Raw genomic sequence first — 24700 nt, 5'->3', positions numbered from 1 at the left:
TCCGAGCGAAGAATCGCGTTGGACAAGCTCTCTTACGCCTCACTGTCTCTCTCTGCATCGACGATCGCTGCAAATACAGCGCTGCTGAGCGCTTCACGTACCTTCCCTCAGTGTCGGCCTGAACGCTCCTGCTCCGCATCGGTCCGAACTCAGGACCGCGAGGCGCGCGCGCGCTTTCGAATTTGCCGCGCCTGGTTGGCTGGCGCTAGGGATGGAGAGGAGGTGACACATCGGCGCGGCCTCGCTCTCTCTCTTTCTTCTGCTCTCTTTCTCTCTCTTCCTCTCGCCTTCTCCGCGTGCTCCCTCGCGGCCACTGATGCAGCGGGAGGAGTGCGTCCCAGACGCGGTTCAGTCGGCAAGCAGTGCGCCTCTGTGAAGTAGACCACCACCGCTTGGGCGAGGGTCGGCGACGCTTCGTCACCTCGCCGCAATGTCGTGCAGTGAAGTTCTTCTTCCGCGACTCCTTTGAAGGCAGCGGTCAGCTTCTACCTATCGGCAAGAAAAAGAAAAGTGCTCGGTGTCTCGTCGAGTGAGAAGTGTGTATTGCTTCGTCGTGAAGGTTCGACCGCCTGGAAACCGCGGAGTGTTTGTGCGCGAGTGTTGGTGCGTGTTTTTTTTTGTTTTTTTTTAAGTGGGGGCGACGTAGACGCGGTGTCTGCGGCGGTTCTCTCTGCTTGGTCGTGCCAGCGAGAACGTCGCGACGACCCTCTTTCGTAGCGTCGTGTTCGTCGTCGACGTTAGCTAAAGCGAGACCGTCTGCCGCATAGTACCTCCGGTCTCTCGACCGGGATTCGAACCCATCGTCGGTGTCTGGTCTTCGGTGTTCGCCTTCCTTCAGCCCCTGGTCCTGCCAAGGGTGCTGGAGTTTGTGTTGCACCGTCACGTTGACGCTTCGAGACTTCCGACGACATTAGCGGCATCAGTCGCGATGTCGGCGTGTTCGTCAGCCGTCGCGACCGTATGTGTCGCATCTGGTGCTCCTTACAGCCGGCCTTTTGTTGTCGTCTTCGTCGGCACAGCTTGACACTTGGAACGTACGTGCTGTCGCTGTTTTTTTCCTTTGTTCTGCCTTTCCTGCATATCCTTTGTTTCTTTATTTCTCCGCCTTGCGCTGTTCCGCGTATTCAGTCCTCGTGGCCTTTTATACTGCCGCAGCTTGTGTTTACGGGGAAAGCCGAGTGTTTTGTTTTTTCCTATTCGGTCCCCTACTCCAACACCAACGTCGACGATCTGAGTAAGTGTACTGCTTAGAAGAATTCGTACGATGACGACTTCAGTCCTTTGGCTCTTTCGTTTTTTGTTCTTCCTTGCATGAAAGCCTAAGCACGTGCTTCAAGTCGAAGCTAATCTGATCGCTTATGGTTGTCGTGTGAAGTTATAGGTCTTACAGAATCGACAAGTCGGACACGTGTTGCAATCTGCCGCCTTTCAGCGTGATCTCGTTTGTTTGCGAGTCTTTAAATGTCGGCAGTGTCGCCGAAACTGCGGAAGGTCTGCTTTTGAAGTCGTCCAATCTCGATTCGAATCCGGCGAAGGAAGCAACTGTTGCTTGTCCGCCGGCGGAGTCTTGAACCGCTTGGGCGAGCTTGACAGATGAGATCATCCGCGGCATTTCGCTGATATTCGAGTAAAGAAGAAAAATAGAGACCGCGGCGCGTTCTGAAAGGTCAGCTGTGCTCGGGATCCTTCGAACCCCCCCCCCTCCTACTGCAAGCCTTCGTTCCGCGAAATCATCGTTCGCTTTCTTCAAGCCGCTAGTTCGAGCTAAACCTGTTTACGTATGCATTGAGCGCAAGTTTTAGTCTATCGTGATCTCGCTCCCGCAGCCTTTCTATTGTCTATCCGTAAGCAACGCCACTCATCGGAGTCAACAAACAGCACATGCATCAATCGTTACAAAGGATGCATTAGCTCAGTACTTACCGTCTTTTCCAGACTATAAGTAGAAGCTTCCTTTTGCGAAGTTTCTCGGCGCGACTCGTGTGCATGATTTGTTTTTATTTCTGTAATTTAACGTAGCGAAGTGTATCGATAACGGTTCCTGCGACCCAACCGTATCATAAATCTCGACTTTCACAAATCAGCGACATTTAACCGTAGTTTTGAGAGAAAAAGGGCGCATTAGGGTCGGCTACCGCTTGAGAAAGGAAAACAGCTGGAGCACCGTTATATTCACGATCGGGTAACGTCACTTGAATTCATCTGAACGATCTTTGCGCAACGCCCGCTGCTTAGAACTGTTCCACAAACACCTTTATTTCGCCTCTCCATGCAAGTCTCTTAGTGACCGTCTGGACTGTTCCGTACCCATCTACCTCCTTACGGTACTGAAAACAATACGCCTTTCCCACTTGGGGCGTCCCTCACAAAATTTCTGTAGACTGTCTATAGACTATTCATAGACATCTGTCTATAAAGTCTATACACTCTCTATAGACAAATCCTGGAGAACAGTCTATAGACAATAAAAATCCTATAGACAGTCTATAGACAATCTATAGATTTATGGGCATACACTTTTAGTAGAGTTTTGTCTATATAGACTATGAACAGACAAAAAGAAATATCTATAGGAAGGCAATAGATAAGAAATCTATAGACCATTTTGGTAAGGGTGTCCTGCTAAGATTTGCTGGCAGACGTGATGCGTGGCCGAGAATTATCGATGCAAGCGTAAGGACCATTCTGTGAGCATTGCTTATAAATAAGATCTGTCCGCATATCTCACCTTTCAAAACTTACTTTGCATTTATCGGCCTGACATCATTAGCGAGCTCCGGCCGTGATAAGCGTCTTCAGCGACCTTTCGATATCGAGGACCCTCTCTGTCTAGCCAAATCCGCCGTCAGGGGGCTTTCCGTCAACACCTCGAGCGTCTGTTTGTCTCCGCGTGACGTCTACCGTTATCGATAGGCCCTCTTACGTGCCCTCGACGTCGCTACTCGGCTTCTTTTTCTGCAGCAACGCGTTCGTCGGCGTCGTTGACGCCAGGGATCAACGCTCTGTCGCCGGCGTTGGCCGTTAGGCGATCCCCGCACCGTCTTGGAACGGTTTCAACGCGTCAGCGCGCTACGCGTCAGCGGTTCTTTAGCGCGGGCGCAGCATACATAGGATAACTTCACGCACGTGTTACTTACAAGGCCGCCGCGCCGTTGGTCGCATAGAGTGCAAGAAAGCGCGATAAACCGACCCTTGATTTACGAGAGGAGGAAATTGCTTGTTCCTGCAAGGGCCGCATTTGAGCAAAACGTCCCGCCGTCTTGTCTAAATCTCTGTAGTTGTTCCGTGTACTTCAGGCCTTTTCTTTTTTCTTTCTACCTTATCCTTTTGGTTCCGGCTAATTGGGTTCTGTCTTCCCGTCGGTTATGCTTGGCTCTTCCTTGAATCTTTTGTTTGTCCCAGGGGTTGTACGTTTCACTCGGCGTCGTCTTCTGTGGGTAGGAAGCATTATTCTTTACCTCGCCTCTTTGAGCCGTCGCTTCGTTTGTTGTTGACAGCAGGCTACACTTCTGACGTCCACCTCCACGGCTATCTCTTCCGGACGCTCGTATAACACTTCCTTCGCCCCGCCCCATCCGGCGGTGTTGAGGCAGCGCCGTTCCCTGGCACGGCCGTACTACTGTTTTCACATCTGAGGCTCCCTTTCGGTCTCCACAGTGTTTTTCTAACCGCTGCGGCTGTTCGTTCCTTCGTTCAGTTTTTGTCCCGTTCGTCCAATAGCATTTTTGTTTCGTTTGCCTCGCCCGAGACAGCTTTAGGGCGTTGCCGCCCGTCTTCTGTTTTACATCGTTTAATTTTCCTCTTTTCAGGGTGGCGAAAACATTTCTGACGTGGAACATTCTTCTCACAGGAGATCCAGCTTTCGGAGTATAGACCTGCCATAGAGCGACCGTGCGTGGATTCGGGTGAACTCTGTGAACGGCACCCTCTGGGTCCGAGAGTGCTGTGACGCACGCCGCTGTGGCACCTTCGCGCAGACTGCACCACCGCGGCCGGAACCAGCCGAGACTCTGTAATGTGTTGAGTTTTCTTGTTGTGGGTTTGCGGCTCCTTCGAAGCGCTGGCCGCGCAGGTTTTGTTTTGCGCTGAGACCACGTCCTGCGGAGACAGCGGCGTGTGATTGATCACAAACAGCCGCTTTCTTAGTGTACGCTCGCACCGCGAAGACGGACAGACGGCTGCGAGCGGCAGAGACAGAAAGCGCCAGGTTGCGCTCATGCCCACGGAGCCGGCGCCTCCGAGATGCCCGGCTCGCCGCCACCGAGTACGTCGTCGTCTGCATTTTCTGTTTCGTCGAGCGACGCCCTGACGACCGATTCACTGCGTTTGTCGTCGCTTCGGATTGTGTGTCTTCGTGGTTACTCTCGCTCCTCTGTGACGTCGTCTCTGCGCGCGAGCTGTTTTGAAGTCGTCGAAGACCTCTGCCCCGCCTTCTCGAGTCTTCGTAGTCGGCCGTGTATATTATTCCTCGTCGCCGACGTGCGGTGTTTGCTCGGGCTCTGGTTCCGGTCCGCTGCTCGTGGTCGTTCTCGGCTCTGAGAGAGCACCGGAAGTGCTTGGGAATAGGCGGAAGTGGACGATGCTGCGACCGCCGGAAGTGCGCTTCGAGCCGGACCCGTACGAGCCGCCGGCGCCCTCACCGCCGCCGCCGGGCGCCGACCAACAGCCTCAACGTGACGGCAAGTCTCCGACGGGGAGACGGGCCGCCCCGACGCCGCTGTTCCTCAACGTTCCCGGTCAGGCGTCGGCTCCCAGGCGTCGCCACTCCTGGATATGCGGGTGAGCTCGGCGACCGCCACTTCACGTCCCGTTCCCTAATTCCCTAAGCATATCCCCATCTCCTTCCCTATTCGCGGCCCAAACTTCGTTTCTCTCACTATTTGCCCCCCTTTCGTTTATCCCAACAAATATCGTACAATCAAGGTAACGCGTGGAATCAGCGTGCCGCTTTTTGCGGTTTCTATATGCGTTTTTTCTGCGCGCATCTTTCCCCACTTTCATTTTGTGAAAACAAAAGGATATACATATATATATATATATATATATATATACATACATATATATATATATATATATATATACATATATATATATATATATATAGAAGAAGGAGTCACAACCTTGCAATTATCTTAATTTAATACCGACAGTTTCGGACGGAGGACCGTCCTTCTCCTCCGTCCGAAACTGTCGGTATTAAATTAAGATAATTGCAAGGTTGTGACTCCTTCTTCTACAAGTTTTCCTGGCCCATTGAACGACAAGACCTCCTGCAACTATATATATATATATATATATATATATATATATATATATATATATATAAGAAGGGGGGGAAGATCGGATGGATCCGGTAGAACATAAACGTAATTCGGTTGACACACGGTAGAGAAACAACAACTTTATTCTAACGTTTCGACCAGGGTCTGGCCTTCGTCAGAGTCGAAGGCCAGACCCTGGTCGAAACGCTAGAATAAAGTTGTTGTTTTTCTACCGTGTGTCAACCGAATTACGTTTATATATATATATATATATATATATATATATAAGAAGGGGTGAAGATCGGATGGATCCGGTAGAACATATACGTAATTCGGTTGACACACGGTAGAAAAACAACAACTTTATTCTAACGTTTCGACCAGGGTCTGGCCTTCGTCAGAGTCGAAGGCCAGACCCTGGTCGAAACGTCAGAATAAAGTTGTTGTTTTTCTACCGTGTGTCAACCGAATTACGTATATATATATATATATATATATATATATATATATATATATATATATATATATATATATAAAGTGTTGTGACGTCACTGCCGATGAAAAATGGCGAGCCAGCGCGAGAGGCTCGTTCCTCGTGGAACTGTTGCGTGTAGAAAGCTGACTCTGCAAGAGGTTCTCCAACCACATGTCTTCAACGAAGCGCGGGCAAATTAAATCCTCCCACGCACAAAGCTACTACCACGAACTTACGCGACTTCGGCGCCAACAGAGAGAACCTAAATCCAAATCTCCCTTTCTCTGGAGCGATGAAGGAAAAGGTGAAAGCGCAACAAACGCTACAGTTTATGTTTTTGCAGTTGACATAGCAACAACGCATTACGGAAGACACGCTAAGGAAAACAGTGCAGGGTGCGGCTTTTCGGTTTTTTCCCCGACGTGCTGAACTGCCACTTTGTTGAACAAGCAGCGATGTTCTGAAAAAAAAAAGCTATGTTTAGAAAGAGGTGAGAAAGGGTCATTAAATTTTCAGGCGTGCTTTCTCACTACTCGACCCCCTCTCTCCAACGTGCCTTTCTTTCTGACCCTGCGTCATTTCTCGCCGCCAAGGCGCGGTAATTGAATGATTTAGTCGCTGTCGAAACCAAACGAGAAACGAATTTGATCCGAATCTGACGCGCAAAGTGTCCCCCCACCGTGTCGCAATTGCGCGTACCGGTATACAATTGCCTTCGCATCCGGCAGCGAATGAATGAGGACAGGTGACTGTGAATAACGGCTTCGCACTCTTTTTGCAAGATCGAAAGACAGGGGAGGGGACAAACAACAGAAAGCAGATAGACACAACCATTACTCTCTACCTCTCGACCACCTGCCTGTCAACTATACGCTTCGTGCAACGCCAGTGCGTGTGCGGTTTCGCGAAAATTAACGCGAGCAACACGTACCGCCCTAGGAACGATCTGTTCGCATGTCTGTTCCCGGACACCGAAGCCGGAAGTCACATTGTGGTGAGCTGCGTAAGTAATAGCCGCGGAGAACAGCTACGCGCTCAGGAAACGCTCGGGGAGCGGATGCCAGAGCTCATAGCGACTGTTTGACGGCACGCTGCTGCCTGGCGTGCCCAAAGCCACGGCGGATGCAACGCATGACCTTTGGAGATGACTGATGTAGAACTGGGCACTCTGTCCGCAGTACCGGAACTTGGATGGAACTGCAGTAATCAGCGGGGAATCAATAAAAATGGAGTCATTGATTGAATTTCTAACCGGTCAGAGCTTGATCATGTCTTATTAAGCGAGTCGCTCAGTAGAGCTCCGGATCAGTTTCGTCCACCCGAGGCACCTCGACGCTCCGTTCTTTTTTTTTTTAGTTTTTATTTTTCGTTTGTTCATCCCTTGCAAAGCCGTTGCGATCGGGATCGAACTCGCTACCTCAAGCTCGAAAGCCGAACGCTGTAGCCACTGAGTCTCCCTGGGCGGTCGTGAGAAAAAAAGCAGTTTGCAGGACCACTTACTATACCTGACGTAAACGAAACTTGGATGGGTCACCTAAGCTCCGCCTTAAGGGTATGCCGTGGTAGTGTATGGAGCCTTGTTCATTCTCGACTTAACTTTCATAGATACCTGGGAGTCTTCACACCACTCCTGGCGCTGCGGTCAAGCTTGTGCGCCACTCCCATGCGATGGAAGGTGCTGTCACCGGTGGGGCTTGTGCGATGTTGCTCTTCCCGAGAAACCTCTGGCGAGCGATCATTAATTTAAAAGCCAACTGCAAGGGTGCGCACTTTTCTCACAATCCGGAGGGCAGGTTGTGATGGCGCCATAAGGCTAAGCGACCCAGGTGGCCAGCCTACCTCCTAGGCTGCTTCTCTGGGGGTTTTAAGGCAACAGCCTGCAATGCCTCAACGTTGCCGGCAGAAGGTTGTCAGCAGAGGTGTCACGCTTTTCGGTTGGTCGAGATGGTTATGACGTCAGAGTGCGCATATTCGAAGTAATGAGGTCACCCACGGATGCCTGACGCCCCCTTTTGGAGCAGACGGCAACTAATAAAAAATAGTTGTCGTCCGCTCCGACAGGGGGCGTAAGGCGTCCGTGAGTGACCACATTACATGCCTCATTACTGCGAACAGAGCCATGGATACAACCAAACTCATCGAAGCAGAGAGAGAGTTGCGCTAAAGAAGCAGTCAACGTCGGCAGTCAAAGTGTGTAGTTGTAATGTGTAGCCAAAGTGTGTCGTCAAAGCATTAGTACAGCACAAACAGTCTCGCAGTCAATGGCAAACAATGCGCCAGGAAAGGCTTTCGCCTTGCAGCACTTAAGAAAGCCTAAGTGCCCTCCTGAATTTTTTTCACTCACGGTCTACGACGCCGACGACAGCGCCGGATTTTCTGCCACACAAAATATTTAACACTATCGCATCAGTAGTTCAGTGCAAACGAAATCACGATCGCGAGATTGTCAGGACACGTAATGCTTCTGGTTAAATTTTTTTTTATTTCTTAATGATTCGAATGTAGGCAAACAGAGTCAGTCTAGAACGGCGGCAGCCTCGTTGCGAAATTTCGAGGCTTCTCTGCTGAGCTTGATTTGAAAAACAGTTTGTCCGGAACAATATAGCCGGCTTTGCAAAAGAGGCTCTCGTATAGGCGTACGCTTCCGCAGATGTGCAAACTCGGGCGCACTATTACAGCTGTTTTGGTTCCGACTGCGCTGTCGAGTTCGTTGTTGTTGACGTGCGACCACCACCTGCATGTTTTATCAGTTATTCGACAATGTCACGCACATGGCCCGCAACCCTTGTTTGTTTTTGGCAGAGAACTATGAATGTTCGTCCCCCTCGTTTGTTGCATAGAAAGCTGTATTGCTTTTCAGCGAGGAAATTATGATGGCGAGAGGGGGGCCAGACACAACGTCATCGAAAGGAATCCCAGAAATTCCAGAGCTCAAGTCCGCGACGTGCACAGTTTGCCACTATTAGCTTCTTTTTTTCCTTTGTTTGTAAGACCTACAGTCAGTTTTTCAACAACATCCTTTGGTCGTTCTTTTTTTTTTTTTTTTTACAGCGAGTTATGTGACTGACTTTATACGGGGCTTATCATTTCCGTTGCAAGCGTCGCACTGCGTCGAAGTTTAAAACACTAGCTTTCCGCTACCAGCGCCTCCTCTACTTAAATGTGAGCCACATAGCTCGCTTCTTAATGGGCCATATTTGGACAGCACTGGTTCGTTTACTTGCGGCGATGTGGCGCCACTGTGCGGTGCGCGGCGGCTTACGTCAGAGCGCCAACAGGTGGCACGAGGGCCGAATTATCTACAGTCACTGACTCTAGAATGCTCTAAAATCACTTGATAAGCTTTCCAATGAAATAAAAAAGCCAAAATTTCCTGTGATTCTAGAATGTTGGTTTGCAAAGCGTCGCCTCGCCAGAAAAAAGAGGAAAAATTGGTAAGGCGCTCGTCTACCGAGCCGGAGTAACCGGGTTCGAACCCGACCGTGGCGGCCGCGTTTCGATGGAGGCGAAACGCAAGAGACGCCCGTGTGTTGTGCGATTTCAGTGCACGTTAAAGACCCCCAGGTGGTCGAAATTATTCCGGAGACCTCGACTACGGCACCTCTCCCTATCTTTCTTCTTTCACTCCCACCTTCCTCCCTTCCCTTACGGCAAGGTTCGAGTGTCCGCAGAGATATGTGAGACAGATACTCCGTCATTTCGTTTCCTCAAAAACCAATTTACCAAATTTTTTCGCCGTTTTCCCGTCTTGTCTAGGTAGTTAAGGGGCTCTACCCTCCCTCTCTCTCTCTCTCTCTCTCTCTCTCTCTGTCTCAGCGCGTGCGAAGCGGGCACGAAGGTTAGCCAGTGAGAGAGAGAGAAAAAGAGGGTGGTAGGAGAGGTCTTGATTTGCCTAAACCGGGTGATCTGGCTAGCATTGAAATAAAGGAGACTTTGCTGCTTCTGCTGCCAGAGAGAATGTCATTCACTTGGGCAGTGGGAGCCGGGCAGAACGAGCTTGTGCGGAGTGCGGCGCACAACTGTTGTTAATGCTTTCTTGCTACAGGACAGAAAAAAAAGCTAAGGAATTTTTCATTCTCTTACTGTCCCCTAACAATGGTTTGGTTTGGTTTAGTTTATTGGGCTTTAACGTCCCGAAGCAACTCAGGCTCTGAGGGACGCCGTAGTGATGGGCTCTGGAAATTTCGACCACCTGGGGTTCTTTGACGTGCACTGACATCGCACAGCCCACGGGCCTCTAGAATTTTGCGTTCATCGAAATTCGGCCGCCGTAGCCGGGATCGAATCCGCGTATTTAGGGTCAGTAGCCGAGCGTTTTAACCACTGAGCCACGGCGGCGGGGCTAACAATGGCATAATCGAGAAAGTCGCATCAGCTAAAACGCGAAGAAATCTTATAACTGTGTAAGAATCAATACTTACACGGTTTTCCTGCCACTCTCGAAGTGCGGTGATCGCATTTTAGGAAGAGTAATTAGCCGCGCAGCTATTGTGATCCCTTTCAGTAAAAATCTTCAGACTTTGCTCTTCGCATTTCATTCGTCTAATCGGCGTTTTATGTGATAGCGGTAGTCAAACGCTTGGAAAGGTAGTAGAACACACGACAATGAATACTTGCGGTGTGTTCGGATGGTTAAATGGATACTAAGGATGACTGCGGCCAGTTATTGTTGTTATTAAGAAGTTGATATGTGGCTCCTTCTGGGTACGTTGACGTTTGCGGCTGAGAAAACTGGATTTGAAAATTTTCCCGCCAAACGATTTGAACTCATTACGTGCACGCCCAGAAATACTGATTGCCCCCGTTTTGAATATAATGGCAGTGTTACATAGCCTCCGGGATCCGGTCTGTAAATTAGGTGTCGACGCAGGCGGTTTAGTTCCGAAACATTCCGGTGAGGGCGACACCTGTATTTTGTTTTTGTTATTATTATTATTATTTTCTAGCTTATAGAAGCCCCGTGTCCGATGAGAGTGGTCTCTTTGTCGTCGGAATGACGTTTTTTGTTGATGCAGGCCAATTTAAATTTGTCCTCCGCGTCTCATTAAATGCAGGCAGTAAGCACTCGTGCGGGGAATGCTCATTACTGACGACGCGAGAGTTATTTGCTGGTTTAAAAAAAAATCATGGCTGGTTTAACTTGGTTTTAATCCCGAATTATCGTGGACTAACGCGGTTAGGCCTAGTTTTGCACGGTTTGTCTTACCTCTATATGGTCGTGCTTAATCGTGCTAAGTCATGCCACATCATGTTGAGTCATGATATATCCATGGTAAATCATGTTAATCAGTGGAGTTGGTCATTATTATCTACATTCGTAGATGTCTGGGAGTCCTTACATCACTCCTGGCGCAATGGTGCAGCGGTTAAGCGATGCGGCACTGCCTTGCGATGATAGGTGCTGCTACCTGTGCGGCTTAAACTAAAATATTAATTAAACGGCGAGATGTTATGTTGGACAACTGGTAAGGCGCATACCACAACCCGGTGGGAAGCCTGTCACAAGGGTGGGGACCGCATAAATTACAGAAAACAGCTTTTTGGTTGAGTGGAAGCCTCACTGCCAGCGTACTAAATGTGCAAGAGCAAATAATGCAGTGCTATACAGGAGCCATTACAAGAAATGCGAACAGCGCCGCGCACACGTTCTCTGCTCTTCGCATTTCGTTCCAAAGCGCTTGTACCTGTGTGGGAACAAAGACGCGACAGAATCATGGACGACTCTAGAGTCTTTTTTTTTTCTTACCACCGAAGTCCAAGCACGATGAAAAGGAATTCGAACAGCGGAGCGCGTAAACTCCGCATGGTTCGCGTTTATTTTTAGCACGGCAGCGCATTTCGCTGGCGTCGCGGTGGAGACGATGCACTCGCAGGTTTCGTTCATAATCCGCGTGGGTGGTTCTACAGTGACTATTTGCGGAGCACTACGCATTCACCGCAGTGGCGTGCCAGATGGGGGGTTCTGTGTCAAAGCGCGAGGTCGCTGGCGCTAACCCTAACGTGGCGGCCGCATTTTGATACAGGTTGGGAGTCAGGTAGGTTGGGAGTCAGGCTAGTAATACCAAATATGCTGATAATGAAACAGCTGCGCCTGGCTATAACGAAGTTGTTGGGGCCCGGCGATTACTTCGTTATAGCCCGTGTTGACCGTGCTTCTAAGGGGAATCGTCATTCCTTCGTTATATTCATTGTTTCGTTATAAACCGCTTCGTTATAACGAGATTCGAGGGTAATGTCGAATCATGGTCCATGAAATATGAAAGCTTCGGCGTGACGCCCTTTGGTGCACGTTGGACAAGTCCCGCTTCATTCGAAACTTTTCCGTAGCTCTCCACTCCGATGCGGGTCAGAGCCCGAAGCGGAGCTTCGGAGCGTTGGAATTCATTAATCGTACGGATCAAACAGTTCTGGCGTAAAGAGCGCGCGCAACACTGGAAGTACGTTTTCCCCGCGGAAACTCCAACGAAGAACCCTCACGGGCGCCGATACGACCACAGCGAGCTGTCTTAGACACTTCGCGGCCTAAATCGATGAGCGAACTCTTTCTGCGGGTCTTGCACATGCCTGCGAGGCACCAGTCCATTTATCGTCGGCGTCACGTGTGTCTATACGACGCTTTGAACAAAGGGAGCGGAGCCCACATACTCGGACGGTGCCGGAATATTATGCGCCAGGCAACAAGGAGCCTTTGTTGGTGGGGTTCAAGAAGTAAAGAAGTAACTTTAATGCGGGAGACCGTTCATAATGGGTGAAAATGAAAACAAACGAGATGCGAAGACAGTTCAGGATCATAAGGGAGCGGAACTTCGGGAAATAGGAATTCTTTTCCGGCGAAACGTCGATGAAGGTAGCTCCGCTTCTCGATTGATTTCCGCCGAATCTCTTTTCTATTTTTTTTATTTTTTTGTTCTTCGTCCTTTGCGAAATCGTTATGCCTTCCTGCCTTTTGTATTCTATCAGCTGGACTCCTCATCGCGATCATCTCTTCCGCGCTTATCGCGCGCTTCTTTCTTATCGCTTTGTCTTTAACTGATGAAAAGAGAAAACAGGGAACGTTTATTGAATCCTTGGTTGGTCCCTTTGAATGAGCGCCTTCCTGGATGGTCTCCCTCTCCCGATATTTTGAATTGTAAAACTCCGTCTGTCGGAGATGTCTCTAGACACTTTCGTTTGTAATTCTTTTTCACAATTCTTTCCTCATTCGGCGCTACGTTGTTTGTAGCCGCCTTTCGAGCTGCTGCAATTGATGTTTGAGCAATGACTGGTGTTGAAAGGTTTCCTCGATTCTGTTGCTGTCATCACTGTAGAGACCACATTGACAATCGACCGATTCTTGCGCCGTGTTCAGTACTTTCTCTGGCAGATACTAAAGGCTCCCTATAGCTTGCGAGTCGTCTCTCGCTGGGTGCTTATAGATTCGCAGGTGTTATTGCCATTAAGCGGTATTCCATATTTTTGGTTGCCGTTACTTTCAGTACATTTCATCAGGCCCACTTTTCACATACTTGATAAAGGCTTGCACCTGTTCCTGATCTTTCCACTCCTGGAAAACATTTTCCTTGTCTTCTTTGTATTCACTCACCACACCGGTCTCAATGGATTTCATTCAAATAATAATCTAAGGAATAACACCATGATGTCTTAGATGCGCTTTCTTGGTTCGGAAGCCCCCTAGTGAAGCGTTCTAACTGAGCCGCTCATATGCAGTTATGGCAATACAGAGTCCCTATGACAGGAAGAACGTATGAAAATCCATATGTTCTCTATAACATTTCCGTATGACCTCTATAAACTTCTTAATACTTTCTATATGATTTCTATGTCATTTCTTTGATGACATATGGAATCTGTTTCCATAAGAGCTGTCCACGTCGTTCATATCAAATCCATATGGTCCATATGGGCCTCAGGTGAGCCATACAGAAATCATATAGAAATCACTGAAGCAAGGTTGAAATTTTTGTAACTAATATATAATAATCTGATTAGAATAAACACCCGTGATTATGTTACTCCTGTTTCACGAGCAAGTACGCGTTATAACCATAGAAAAATGCTGCAAGAATTTCGTGCATACTCTAACACAGTTAAACACTCATTTTTTGTCAAATCGAGTTCAGAGTGGAATGAATTGCCGAAGTGTGTAGTGAACAGCCCGAATGTAGAAACGTTTGCTGATAATTTGAGAGCCTTTTGTACGCGAAACCCTTGTCTTTTTTGGTTTATTTTTTCGCATCATCTGTTTGCTCTTGCATGACGCTCGTGCATATCCTGTTTTTTATTTGTATCTGTGCTCATTCCTGCTTGGAGTCAAGCGACTCCGCAGTATTAAATAAATAAATAAAATAAATAAATATGGCATTATAGGACTCGTCATAAGTAACATTTCAGTAGGGTCGGTACTGAATAAATGTGGCCTGTAAAACGTTACAGGAAGAAAGAAGTGCAACGGCCGATTCAACCGTAGTCCGAAAACCATGACCCTGATTTGATGCTTGTGCTCACTGAAACGGCATGCAGGTGGTCGGGAAACCAGGTTAAATTGCTGCAATTTAATCAGCCGTCATGTCCAACATGAAAGCGCATTTTTGGATATCCTGACATTGCAGACCGACGAGCAGCTGCAGAGGTAAGCATGGACGAAAAAGAGCGCACTTTAGTGGGCAGGGTCTCGTGATAATGATAACGATATGTGAGGTACAATAAAAAAAAAAAACATCTTCATGGGAAAAACTGACTAGACTATAAAATGCTGAAGGTTTTCATTTTCCTCGTTTTAAGTAAGTCCTTTCCCTACCTTCTTCATCATCAGCCTGACTACGCCTAATGCAGGGCAAAGGCCTCATATCTCTCCAATTAAACCTGCTCCTGGGTTATAGGTCAGCTATAACATAGCTATTAGTGAAATGACTTCCTATTAGAGCAATTTAAAGTAAAGAAAACGCGAATAACAGCATTTACTCATGCTCAAAGCTTTCCTTATTTGCTCAGCATACATTATTTTGGCTCCGTGCGAGTTTTTAAATTTGCTTTGTATTAGTTTAGAAGGGAAAGTTGCATAACTTTATCCTCCTGTTTTTATCGGTGCGGAATTGCCCTCCCTAGAAATCGCAATCATCGGTGACAGCGGTGACGAGGTCAACTTCGTGGTTGATTTTCCTCCGCAAGGCCGATGCAAATGATTTGGAATGCATGGCCGCGGTGTCGTTTGCTCTGGGCCTTACAGTCGCGCGCATCGTTAAACAAAGCTGGAATTGAAATGATGCTGTGCCTACAAACGCCACTTTACCAAACGAAGTTCGCAAACGATGTCGCTGAAACCCAAAATCTAAAACAAGGCTAAGTCTCCTTGTTAAAACTCATTTTTTTTTGCACGTACACCGGACAGTCACCTTTACGATTACATTTACGATTTGAAACGTCCTTACGGAGAAATGTACTTCCGTTTGTCGTAGCGCCGGCCCCCACAAAACGTAAATTCGTAAGATAAATTGGCTGCGAAATTTTAGTTTGTGAGAACACTAAAAAAGCATCGTTTATCTTGACACCATAAATCGGGGCTCGGAACTGGCCGTGGAAATGTTTGCAGGCAGCGCCACTTCATTTAGAGGGGTGGCCAGAAACTTGGAAATTATTAATTTCTATTTTCATATGCTCCTCTTTCCGAGCATGATAAAATTTCACAGTCAACTGCACATATACAGCGTGCTGACAAACCAGCTCCTTCGTCAGCGTCAGTTTGCCCCCCCCCCCCTCCCCCTCCTCCCACCCCCCACTACTCTCCTTCTCATTATTTTCACTGGTCTGAAGCGGTTCTCTAGCTAAGAGCCGACGTCTGAGTCCGCTGTTAAGTGGAACTTTAAGCTGGCCCTATTAAACCTTCCGGTTGTTGAAAGCTTTGAAAGCATGACTTCGTTTCGGATTAATTTTATTCTTTCGTTGAATGGCTGTGCAGCAGCGACCATCGACAGTCGTTTTCAAGGTTTTGGATTCTATCAGATTAAACTATTTCGTTTATTAAAAGCCCAAGTCGTCAAGGAAACGAACTGCGCTCTTCACTGCAGTATAAATACTATTTCGTTGTGCTGGACGCAACTTCAAAGGTGGAAAATAACTGGATTTGGTCTCTGTAAGAAGCATTTCTTCATTAATTTTACGGGCGAGCAGCTAGCGGTCTCGTTTTCGAAATTGTTATTTTCAGAATTTGCTACTTTGTCAGCTTAATACTAGGCGCCACTACCTGTGACGTCAGACTAGTGCGAAACAGAGTTCTTTAATCATACTAGTTCTGAAACACCAGATGAAAACAAGGAACACTCAGCGTACAACTGAGTAGTGTGCGACCGTACTGAGCGCAGTGCTCACTGAGTAGTATACCGGCCAGTAGCTTAATTCTGAGTACTGTACCAGACCAGTGAGTAACCTGTCAGCGTACAGATGACACCGTCCACTCAGAAGACCTGAATTCGTCCTCCTCTTTTCGAACAGCCCGCGATGCGCGTCTCGGTCTTTACCGATCGAAGGGAAGGGAAATGACCGTGGCACAGAGCTAGGAATGGACTTGTAGGACAGCGAATAATCGCGAGAATTCAGCCAGTCCTCGCGTAGCCTTACGTCCTACAACCTACACCCCGACATCGCTAGGATATAGGCCCCAGAGAAACCGTAAGACAGAGGTGTTGACAATCAGCTGACGTTTTTATTCTAGGCGCTCGACGTCCCTGTCACGTTTTTCGCGGTCTCTGAAGCTGCATATGCTTCCGCGTTGGAAATAAAATCGTCAACTGATAGTTACTGCCCCAGCCGGCAATAAAACTACATGCTGAGTGAGCTGGTAAGCCTACACAATGAATGTAACCTAAAAAAAACGAAAGGTAGAGGAAAACAAAACAAGTCATTATGGAGTGGTAATCATAGTTTTGTGTATATTGCATTTTATTTTTTCCAGACTAGTACCAGACCGTTTGTATTTCTTTTCTTTCTACACTTATACTGCGTCCCTGGGCAAGCCTTCATTATGCACCCCTGTGTGGATGTCTTTTCCTCACTTCGGGCGCAGGACACGATGAACCATCCAAACTAGCTCTGTACTTTTTGACGTCCTTCTGGTGTTGTTATTGTTGGCCTTACAAAAGATTACTATACTATACTATACTATACTATACTATACTATACTATACTATACTATACTATACTATACTATACTATACTATACTATACTATACTATACTATACTGGTTGGTTTGGTTTATGGGGTTTAACGTCCCAAAGCGACTAAGGCTATGAGAGACGCCGTAGTGGAGGGCTCCGGAAATTTCGACCACCTGGGGTTCTTTAACGTGCACTGACATCGCACAGTACACGGGCCTCTAGAATTCCACCCCCAAAGAAATTCAAACACCGCGGCCGGGATCGAAACTGCGTCTTTCGAGTCAGCAGCCGAGCCCCATAACCACTGAGCCACTGCGTTGGCTATACTATACTATACTATACTATACTATACTATACTATACTATACTATACTATACTATACTATACTATGCTATACTATACTATACTATACTATAATTATACTATCACTACTCCTTATCTTCGTCCTTCCGCTATGTGGGCTAGGACTGTATTTGCTAAACAGCCCCTCAGATACCTAAGCTCTCTCTCTCTCATCTCAACCACGTGACGTTCCTGATTTGTCGTGCGCGACACCGTTTTGGCGCGTCACCCGGTAGCGTGCGACGGCACCTCGTCATTCAGTGTCCTTCAGCTCCGTGCCAACCTTTGCCAGTCAGGTCACGGGCCCCGCGTCGCCAGCACAAAAGAGGCGGCATACACAGCGTAATCAATACCTCCGCTGCTTGGCCCGACCGCAGCAGAGCTCATCGCTGTTGTACGAACCAGAGGGGAGGGTGCGGGGATGGGAGAGGGGGAGGGGAGGGCTTGTGCGTGACCCACTGCGCCAGTGGAGCGCCGGGCCGCAGACGTTTACGACTCGGGACTTGCCCTTTGTTGCTCCTGTCGCTCGGCGGGCTGTGTTTTATACGGCATGCAGAGACATTGCGGGGTGGATGGGGTCGCGCCGTAGACGTGCGTTGTCGCGTGGTCGGGAGCGTGTAGAAGGTCTGGGGCGACGTCCCTGGCGCTCACGTCGCCAACAGCGACAGCTACGATAAAGTGACCGAGAAAATGGGCGGACAGGCTCCCCGACGAGCGTGTCTTGCTTTTTCCTCCCCGCAGAGCTCACGCCATCTGGAATACAAAACAGGAAGCAGAGGAGGGGACATTGAGCGCCATGTTGAGGACTGGACACATTGAGAACCTGCTTGTTTGCGCTGTTTCTAAACATGCCGCATATACTGAGGAAAAATCCCTGTGATGCCATATACCGGTTAAACCACATACGGGGGCCACATATTGGGGGGGGGGGGGGGGGGGGGGTTGTTGTCATGGGCTAACGTCGCACGCGGCAGCATACACTGGACATTGACAGATCTGCGCAACTTATCTTTCGTCTATTATCACCGGGCTGGAAATCGTGCTCCGTCAGTGTACGATAAGCGACATCTTGATTAGTGAGGGATGGTACACGGCGCGCATGCCTCGTATAAAGGTCAGGCGTGGGCGAATCGTGGTCCAGATATTGGGGTTGCGTAACCGGCTGGTAACCTGCATTGTCTTGAATACCAAGCAGGAGAATGCCAGCTGCGCGGTACAGATACGAGCCCCTTCGCGCTCGGTGTTGACGGCGCGATGGAAGCCGAGGAATGCTTTTGTTTTCCCTGCTCGGAAAGGTCACGTTGTGTCCGCTCGACAAGTAGATGCTGCTCGCCTTGCGGTTGATTGTACGGAGCGAATTAATATCGACGATGCATGGAATGCGTGTGTGAGCTTTTTCTGGGAATAAAGGTCACACGATCATGTGTTGCGTGTTGCTAATCGTGTACTGCCTGCGTGCCACGCGCGGTGTACGGACTCCGGATAATGTGCATAGTTTCCGTTTCAGCTCATACAATAATTTCGTATCGACAGTATTGCGCGCACAATATATTCCTCAAGCAGAGCCAGAGTGCCACGGGTACAAAAGGTATGCTGGGATATCACATACTGTAAAAGCTGACAGTTCCGGCATAGCAATTTACACTCTAAGGAGCAATAAGCCTATATGGGAGTAAACTGGAAGTTAGCCGTCCTCTAGCACACTCCCTTTTATAAAATGGAGTTCGGTAGAGGACAGGTTACTCCCTTTTTACTTCCTTTTTGTATAGAGTGTATAAATCCAAATAATGTACTCGCACGTGAGATGATCGAAGGCTTTTGAATTTTGCTGCTGATGTGGTGTATGCGCGTGTTTCAAGGCTTTGAAACTGACCTTATCCGCTGTTAATAAGTTCTCAATAAATATACCAGTTCTATTCGTTAAATTTTTTTTGTTTTTTTTTGCAATAGAAGCTCTAGCTTTGACAGAGGGACCTGGGACAGAGGGGCGACGAACAGAATGAACGCTTGTTTTCAAGGGTTTTATTTCTTCAGGCGGGAAAATTTTTGTAGGAAATTGGGCAGTGGCGTAGCCAGAACCTTTGTGGGGGTTTATGTGGTAGCGCGGCCTCCTTATAGTATTTGTGGAGGGATCAAACGTAAGAATAATAACTGCATTGCCATTCACGATGCCATTGTGTATTAGATAACGCTACTCACTGTCTAGACAAGTAAAATATGTATTTTTTAAAATAAGAAAATGTTTCCGTATGTCTTAAAAATCGTGGCAGACATAACTGATACCAATGCTTTCATTTATTTGCGTATTTAATGAGTAAAGAAAATCTCACACGAAGTGTAGAACTATGTCAGTCCGAAACCAGCAAAGCAGCATGTCGCTGATATAAAAAACGTAAAGGTCATGTAATGAGCAAGTAGAGGACAAATATTTTAATGAATCATTGCGTTTCAAGAACCTTTACATTTTTGTCCATATGCGATGGCCAGGGAAGAATCTCAATGACGCTGTCCTTCGTTCCAGTGTACTGGGCAGCAGCAGCTGTCACCGGTCATGTATTGCGAGTAATTACACCGAAATTTTAGTCGCACCAGCGAGCACATCTATAAACGTTGAGTTCTGCAAAATATACATTAGAAGTGCGAAGATAAAATGGAGTGTTAGGTATGCGAAGATAGAACTTGATAAAGGACAGAAAAGTGTCACTGGAAACTAAGTCACTGTATGTATACGCAAAAACTCGCAACAAGATATTTAAGTACACATATGTCTCCATTAAATCTACGTGTCTAAGCAAAAGTCACTCTATATAATGCGTCAATCAAGGCAGATAAACATCTTGCGCAATCACAGATAGTAAACTTCACACACAGAAAGACAGACGATCTTGCAGGCAAGAACAAAATTATGATAGTAGAAGTCACGATATGTACTTGGGCCATGCTGCGGTCGGTGTCAGTTCGAAAAAATTTAGGGGGGGGGGGGTGCTGAAACCCCAATAGCCCCCCCCCCCCCCCCCCCCCCCCCCCCCCTGGCTACGCCCCTGGAATCGGAGGACGGTGGCCACACAGTTACGGCTATGTGTGCCTTCAAATGTTTTTACAGCCTGCAAAAATAAAACAGTTGAAAGTAAGCGCCCGTTATTTTCGTCGTCTCGCTGTCTGGGATCGTTCTGCCAATGTTAGAGCTTCCATCGCAAAAACGCTATACCAACCCCAGTCGTTTGGTTTATTGCTACTGTTTTATGTTCCTGCACTGTAAGAATGAGCAAAGACGAATCTCCAGAAGTTGAGAGCACATCTTCAGCGCCCCTTTATTTCACAAATCATTGCCCGGGCATCACAGGATTGCTGTCAAGCGGCATGAACAGCGCGCCGAAGAAAAATAGAGCTCATAGCCGCAGGGTATTAAAAAGGCAAAAGAAGGGACCGCTAGAAAAAACGGCTTTGTCCTTACCCTATAAGCAATCGAAAAAATTTGGTTTATTGATTTTGTTGGTTTGTTGAGGTTTAACGTCTCAAAGCGACTCAGGCTATGAGGGACGCCGTAGTGGAGGGCTCCGGAAATTTCGACCACCGGGAGTTCTTTAACGTGCACTGACATCGCACAGTACACGGGCCTCTAGAATTTCGCCTTCAGCGAAATCGAAAAGGTGCAGGATGCTCCCGTAAGCGCCCACGAAAATACAGACCCGAGCGCTAGGGTCTAAATTTACACCAGTATAACTGGTATAACAGAATTGATTCCAAGAGAGGGCAAGCGTAGCAGGGGGTGGCAGAAAGTCATGTGGGCGGATGAGATAAAGAAGTTGGCTGGTATAGAGTGGCCTGAGCTGGCACAGGACAGAGTTAATTGGAGAGATATGGCCGAGGCCTTTGCCCTGCACTGGACGTAGTCAGGCTGATGATGATGAAGTGCTGTAGTGGAAAGCCTCCTCCAGGCTCAGGCAGTTTTCACTGTTTCCGTTCCAAATAATTTAATTCTCGTCGCCCTCTCTCTCCGTGTATTTATCAGGCCTTAGACACCTGGCCTCGCTGGGACGCACGTACCTCTAACCATGCATTTTCTGTCACTTCACATCTGTGCACGTTTGTTTATTTCCCTAACTGACATCCTTGTCCGGTTTTGTCGACAAAGCTTGATGGTCTAACGCTAGCACTGTTGATAAGATTGCACCGACTGTGGCTGATTTACAGTGACGTCTCGCTCTGAGAGACCGACCGCACTAATACTAGAACTAGTGATAAAAATGTGTTTTGTGGTAAAGAAGATAATTATTGGGATGTTCGGTTCAACGATTCAACGTTTGTTTTGCAGTGCCATGGTAGTTCACCTGTATGAGGTCCAGGCTCCGGCTGTATTTATGCGAGAAGAAAGATTTGTTTTACGCTAAATAAACTCTTTCTTTCTCTCTTTCTTTCTTTCTTTCTTTCTTTCTTTCTTTCTTTCTTTCTTTCTTTCTTTCTTTCTTTCTTTCTTTCTTTCTTTCTTTCTTTCTTTCTTTCTTTCTTTCTTTCTTCCTTCTTTCTTTCTTCCTTTCTATCTTTCTTTCTTTCTTTCTTTCCTACTTTCTTTTTTCTTTCTTCCTTTCTTTCTTTCTTCCTTTCTTTCTTTCTTTCTTTCTTTCTTTCTTTCCTTCCTTCTTTCTTTCTATCTTTCTTCCTTTCTTTCGTTCTTTCTTTCTTTCTTTCTTTCTTTCTTCCTTTCTTTCTTTCTTTCTTTCTTTCTTTCTTTCTTTCTTTCTTTCTTTCTTTCTTTCTTTCTTTCTTTTAGAAGCAGTTTAATCATTACAGTCTTCGTTCTAGTTAGCCAAGCTGCTTCTCATTCCCGGCGCTAAAACTGGATGGTAACACTGGTTCAATTCTCGTTGCACTTTCGTCTAATGCTACACACTGGAACAGAGCATTATGACGTTTTATTTGCTTTAGGAGATCGAGATCTAGTAAAGCCAACTACAGATTTTTTTTTCCCGAACCTTGTGCTCCAAGTGTATACGCTGACATTGTCTACCTTCTCCGCAACTTTCTGCATAAAACATACCAACCACTTCTACAATGTATTTTCATCAAGAAACACTAAGAGAACACTAGCTAACAACTTCACTTCACTTGTTTGCTTAACTTTGAATTCAGTAATTCATTCAAATTTTATTGATCACGCTAAATTTTCTTTGCCAATTCTGAAAACCACAGCGGTTCTTTTCCTCATGTTGGTAGTTTGACCACTTTACCGTGTTCAGTATTTTCATCATAAGCACTACAATCGTATCTATGATTTCTTTTATATTCTGTTTATTTCGCCGTTTCATAAGCACGCTTTCATGGTTTCACTTTCTTTTTCGATTAGGCATGGCACAAACTCCCTCACAATGTGTCAGCCGAGAACACGCTCGCTATATTAACTCCGGGGCCCAGCGCGGCCCTTGTAACATCAATTTAAACTTCCCCGGCAAGCAGCGGATTTGCACCCGTTCTAAAGTCGCTGCTTTCAATTCGACATTGTACAGCTATGCTTTCAGGTTGTTGAAGCAATTCAGTAATCTTGACGAACGCTGAAAGACCGTTAGCTCTTTTGTCACGAAAAAAAAAACGGCCTCGGAGGGCATCTCGTATTGCGTACCTCCGCGTTGCATAACGACCACATTTAAATATCTCTATTGGTTTATTGGTCATATAAGTCGCGTATCTAATCTTTATTGTTTCTCCCACTGGGCTCCCAGTGAATGAATGCCTGCCTGTTTAAACTTTGCCAAGTTTCCGTTCGGCAAGCCTTCTGTTAGACTCTAAACAGAAAAGGGTAAAAAGGGGGCAAGCGCTGTCTTCTACACTCTAAACACGAATACACCTATATGGGAGTAAAAAAAAGGTGTAAGTCGTCCTTTTTACTCTTATATAGAGAGGGTAATTCTTGTTTACAGTGTACGGCGACTTTTTCCAATTTCATTCTTGCGGCTGCCTGAAGGATATCAACGGGAATTCACTGTCCTAGAAGCCGGTTCAAATTTGCCTGTGCTTAAAAGCTTCAGCCACAAAATAGGAGGATTTGCACCAACCAGGAGCCTCACCTCTGATAGAAACATCCCTGTTACAGCAGCAAGCAGAGGGCATGACAGTTGTGCTCTCTACGCTTTCCTTCCAATTTCTTTTCTTGCTGCTGCCTGCTGGATATCTGCGGGAATTCATTATCGTAGAAGACTCCTCGAATTTGCCTGTATTTAAAGTTTCAACAACAGAATAGGAGCAGTGGCCCCAGATTAAGCCCTGATATCTGGTTGGAAAATCCTTGTTACAGCAGCAAGCAGAGGGCGTGACAATTGCGGAGCAAGCTGCCTTCGCGTTTATGTAAGGCGAAAGGATAAGCGAGACCTTGCCCATAAAGACGACCGCTTGTGCTCCTTCAGCAATAATCGTCTTCCGTACCGGGTTTCGCCGAGACTTTTTCTTTTTTTTTTTCATTTCACGTTCGCCAGCGCGGAGCGAATCGCTTATGCCAGGTGTCAAGATTCAGGCTTGCGCAACGCAATCTCCGTTCCGCCTTTATTCGCGAAATAACGATTTTGATTTTATTTTTTTGCTTTCTTAGTTCCTGAATTGTGGCGCGCATATATATCTCCGCTGCTACGCCATTCCCCGGAAGAGGATTTGTGGCCGGCTTGGAAAGAATTTGTTTTTTTTTACAGTTTTTTTTTCCTTTCTCTCTGCTCCTCCCTATTCCCGCAACACGACGCGTGTCAGATTTCAACGCCTCGCGGTCCACCCCCCCCCCCCCCCCCCCCCCCCCCCCCCCCCCCCTCAACGTTTCGCCGTCCGCACCCCCTCCACGCACAAAAAAAAATCCTCTGCCTTAATTCTAATAGCGTTTTAAAAAGTTCTGCTTTCCGAGCGCCTCCGCCGCGTGCAAAGGTCACGGGCTGCGAATATAATCCCCAATACGCGCATATTCTTGCCTGTCAGAAGCGCGCAGGAGAAACGCGCAAAAAATCGGAAGCAAGAATATATAATACCGACGCTACAAATCCGGCTGCTTATTTATTGTTCCCCAGTCGCATCTGTGTGTGCGTGCGCTTGAACGCTGTTCTTCTTCCGCCATTCCCTTTTCTTCTTTTTTTTTTTTAATTTATTCTTCCTTTTGTTGCGTCTTTACTATATGGCCAGGGGGTTTCAAATGTCGCGCACAGTTCGCTTCTTCGCGTCTTTTTGCAATACAATTCGTCAGAGATGTAGATTTCTGTAAGCCTCGCTACGGCGCAGGCCTTATTGTCAAGAAGGATATGAGCAGTCGGTCTTTGAGATTAGCGGGCGGGCGGCGCGTCTTACTTTGTGAACGGCTCTCCGGTTTCGTCCTTCATAATGAGCCACTTCCTTTCGTGCTTTTTTTGTTTTGTGCTAAATCACTATTGGATTCTTACCCTGGAAAATGCGGGTGTGGGGTGGAGACTCTGAAGTTGGTCACGTGGTGCGGGATATGGCGAGA

At 47.2% G+C, this 24700-nt stretch overlaps 1 protein-coding gene across 2 annotated transcripts in view; it reads left to right on the top strand.

Annotated features, from left to right (window-relative positions):
- Positions 1–333: 333 nt before the first annotated feature.
- The window catches only part of LOC149366108 (3',5'-cyclic-AMP phosphodiesterase 4C-like), a 616957-nt gene continuing 592590 nt past the window's right edge, over positions 334–24700 (top strand). Inside the window, exons 1-2 of one of the 2 annotated variants that reach the window (XM_089548675.1) lie at positions 334–603; positions 3810–4779. In XM_089548675.1, coding sequence (XP_089404801.1) covers positions 4580–4779 — 200 coding nt within the window. In that variant the 5' untranslated portion in view covers positions 334–603; positions 3810–4579. Of the gene's footprint in view, positions 1035–3809; positions 4780–24700 lie in introns of both variants that reach the window. The other variant, XM_089548667.1, reaches the window with a different exon arrangement.

The sequence above is a fragment of the Amblyomma mixtum genome, chromosome 1 (genome assembly GCF_055824585.1).
Source record: "Amblyomma mixtum isolate Tamu chromosome 1, ASM5582458v1, whole genome shotgun sequence".
NCBI classification, from domain to species: domain Eukaryota; kingdom Metazoa; phylum Arthropoda; class Arachnida; order Ixodida; family Ixodidae; genus Amblyomma; species Amblyomma mixtum.
Note: the sequence above shows the minus strand (reverse complement) of the source record. Positions and strands in the feature narration are given on the sequence as shown.